Source organism: Fundulus heteroclitus, unplaced genomic scaffold (genome assembly GCF_011125445.2).
Source record: "Fundulus heteroclitus isolate FHET01 unplaced genomic scaffold, MU-UCD_Fhet_4.1 scaffold_752, whole genome shotgun sequence".
NCBI lineage: Eukaryota > Metazoa > Chordata > Actinopteri > Cyprinodontiformes > Fundulidae > Fundulus > Fundulus heteroclitus.
The window spans coordinates 1-3,657 of NW_023397200.1; the positions used below are offsets into that span (position 1 = coordinate 1).

The 3,657-nt window shown below is 45.3% G+C and overlaps 1 protein-coding gene across 1 annotated transcript; it reads right to left on the reverse strand.

Annotated features, from left to right (window-relative positions):
• Window positions 1-5: 5 nt before the first annotated feature.
• On the reverse strand, window positions 6-2,289 carry LOC118561922 (IQ motif and SEC7 domain-containing protein 2-like; the record flags this gene model as incomplete). The annotated part of the gene is made up of 4 exons (XM_036134155.1): window positions 1,753-2,289; window positions 1,280-1,592; window positions 562-567; window positions 6-44 (listed from the first exon to the last, which is right to left on the reverse strand). Coding segments are annotated over exons 1-4 (408 nt in total), but the record flags the coding sequence as incomplete, so codon positions are not given.
• Window positions 2,290-3,657: the final 1,368 nt, after the last annotated feature.

The following is a 3,657-nucleotide window of genomic DNA, read 5'->3' on the forward strand; positions in this document are numbered from 1 at the left end:
ATGGTTTTGGCCGCTCTGCGACTTACAAAGGAGCCTCCATACTTCTCTCCAACATCTCCACTGCAGGAGGTGAGAAGAGAACTTGTTTACACAAGGTTTGGTGCACTTTACACAGCTCTCCTGCTAAAATTACTCACCCCAATGAATTTGAAACTTTTACTTTTTTAAACCAAAATGTGAAATTGTGGAAAGCTTTTATATTTAGTCCCCCCCGAGCCAACACTTTGTGGAGTCGTTTGGGGGAATCAACCAGTTTGTATACCCAGATGCCGAAATTTCAGCCCGTTTTTATTTCCGAAATAGCTCAAGTTCAATTAGATCTGGACTTCAACTGGGGCATTCTAACACATGAATATGATTTCATCCAAGTGTTCAATTGTAGCTTTAGCTGTTTATATCGGCTTCACACCTTTTGCAGCCTGAGCAAAAGTTTTTCTCCCCATGTTGCCCTACATCTAGCTCCAGCTATTCTCCTCATCAACTTCTAGGAAAAGAAACCCTTACGTCATGATGATTTTAATACCAAGTGTTAGTTTTTCACAAGTTTAATTTGACCAGAGCTCTCTCCTCCATGTTTGCTTTGTACTCTGGATGGCTCATAGCAACCTGTAAATAGGACGTCATCTGGATTTTAAACATGAATTAAAACAGCTTGTTTTCCAACTGTGACTTTCTTTTATATCACTAACTCGTAAAAAGGCCAGATTTGTCGCCTGAATGACCCATTTCCTGCTAATGGCTACTCAGTCCTACCTGAGCTATGAAATCCTGCAGCCCCTTCAGAGTTACTATGGGTCTCTAGGATGCTTCACTGATTAAAGCCAGACATCTCAGTTCAGATAAACGCCTATATCATGGTTAATCTGGAGTTGTGCCATTTACAGATGAGGGGGTGAACAGTGCTCTATGTAATGTCCAAAGCCTGGGTTGTTTTCCCAACTAGATATAGCTTTTTTTTTTTCTTTTTTTTTTTTTTAAACCTCTCCTGAATTTGATCTCCTAAAGCTCTGATGGGTTAAAAGGACATCTGGACTCATACTGAGAAATTACGCACAGGCAGTTCGGTGCACTGGGTTTTATAGGGTCATCAGAGCAAAGGGGAGTGAATATAAACGCATGCAACACTTTTAAGATCTCTCTTTGCAAAAACAACGGTGAAAACTGTACACCGCTTTCTGTCCACTCCACAAATATGTCACCATTGGTTCTTTTTGCAATGTGAAAAGGTTCAAAATGTATGAAACCCCTTTCACCTCTTTATTCTCACTAAGTATACAACGAGTATCGCTACCTTCTTATCCTGCAAATCCGTCGAGAGCTCATAGCTGTCAGAGAGGGCCTTGCATCTCTTGTTTTCCTCCTCCTCCTGCTTGCGCAGGGCCAGGCTCGCCGGCTGGTGGCGGGTGCGCAGCGCCCAGGCCAAGCTGGCCGAGCTGGAGGTCACCACGCTGGCGGGGCCCCTGGACGCGGCGGGGACAGCAGCGCTGCTGGCGCCGTCACTGTAGCGCTCTGAGCCGTGAAGATAAGGCGACTGGCTGAAGGAGCTGTCTTTGTGCGGCGCCGTGTCCGGACACTGGGACTCCCCTTCCACGCTGGAGAGGAGAAAGAAGAAGCAGAAGTCAGGGGGACTGAGTCACTGACAGCTTGAGAGACTACAGCAACAAAACATTTTCTCATCCAAAAAACACGGTGACGGAACTAGATATCAGCGGCGTCCCCAATTAAATGCAGAAAAATAAAAAACGGACTTACTTGTAAATTTTAGTGCGCCGTGAACCCAGCCACCTCCTGCTGGAACTCATTGTGAACTTTTATTTCAGGGTTTATTTCAGGCAGTGCCAGCTTCCTGAAAACATCTCCCCGTTTACACAGGGGTTTGGTAATTTAACAATTTTCTGTCCTCCATCCACTTCTGTTGAAGGGTTTCAGGGCTTGGTTAATATTTTGCCAAGTGCTTCCCTGCCTGTTGTGCCGTCCTTTTTAGACAGGCACGGCGGCAGTAAAACTTTCTGACAGGTCAGCTGCTACACAAACAAGAGTTGCGCAGCGCCGCATACCAGCGACTCTATCCAAACAGGAAAAACGAGCTCAATTTGCCAGCGCCGCCGCGTTACTTGACGCTAATTGCCTTCATTAAAATGCCCTTCAAGGTTTTTTTTTTGATTATCCAGAAACAATCACAGGTCCTTCGGGATCAAATGTCCATATGCAGCTTCGTATTTTAGCGACCATTAAAGTCATCGGCGTTAAAGTAAGTCCAGTGCAAAGATCCTTCGGTGCTGCTACTTTCTGACCAGAAAGTCCACCCAAGTCCGTCTCTCTGTGGGTGTCACATGGTCCTGTGTCTACATTTCCTTCCCTTGCGCTGGCCACGCCCCCCTCTGCCAGCACTGCCCGTCTCACAGTGCAGCCAGGGTCAGGGATGTGAGTGGACCTTACATTCAGCTCAGGAATAACGCTAATTAAGACTGGCAAACCATTCCTTTAAATGCATTGTCACTTTTCCGCTCGACTGACAAAAAACTTCCTGTACAAGAGTTCAGTTACTGGGGTGGGTGGGGGGAGTGAAGCCAACCCCAGGAAGCAACAACCCTTTTTTTTTTATTTGTTAAATCAACAAGTCACAATGCTCTCTGTGCAGTTTCAAACACCCCAGCTGCTGCTCTCCATCTAGTCCTGGGATTTTTTTTGGAGTGGGCAGACGGGGAAGCGTTGTACAATGCAGCGTCCTTCAGCAGGACATCCTGTGCCTTTAGGCAACACATGACTTAGCTCAATGATTGTTGAGTCTAACAACAGAGCGAGAGCAGTGCAGCCACGTTGCACAACACAAGCTTTGTAATAAAAAAGACCACCCTGACCTCTAGAAGCAGGTAAACATTCTTAAAATCTACTTTTTCTGGGGTTTTTTTAGAGCAAATCTAACCTTGATTATGCCTTCTGCAGTGTAAACAGGGTGCTTTTTCTACACTGAGCAAATCAAGGTGCTGCACATAACCCCATCTCTTCTTGCAGAGTTTTTTTTTTTTTCTCGTGCAGCATCATTTTCAGTCCTCCTCCTCTGCTCCTTAAATAGAGAAACGGAGAACAGGGAGGGGGTTGCTTGGTGACGGTTGCTGTTGGACTTTTGTGGGCGGCCAGGCAGTTGTTAGGATGAAAAGCGGTGTTGCCATGGCAGTGTATTGACTGTTGCCATCATTAAGGTGGGTGTTGAAGATGCTGCACAGGTTGTGAATGACAGTCCAAAAAAAATTAAATAAAAATAAATACATGACTCCTTATGTGAAAAGTTAAAACAGCAAAATTTTCTAAGTGGGGCTTTGACAGATATTGATCAGAACTAAAGTGGACATCTTCCAGAATCAACACCAGCGATCTAGCCGCCTTCTTTCTAAGCACTCAAGTCAAGGAAGTGCCTCTTTACCATGCAGGTAGCTGCATGAAAGGGCACCTTTACTGTAACCTGTTGCACATCCGGAACAGGCATAATTTTCCTTTGAGTCATAAGCGTGAAATGTAGGAATTCATTCCCAGAGTGCCTTCGCACCATGCCACGTCAAAAATGAGCTAGAGTGTGGATGGTCTATGCACGGACTGCGGGAAGTCTTCTGGCACATATTAGGAATGCAGAGGGATTTATCACAAAATGATTGTAAA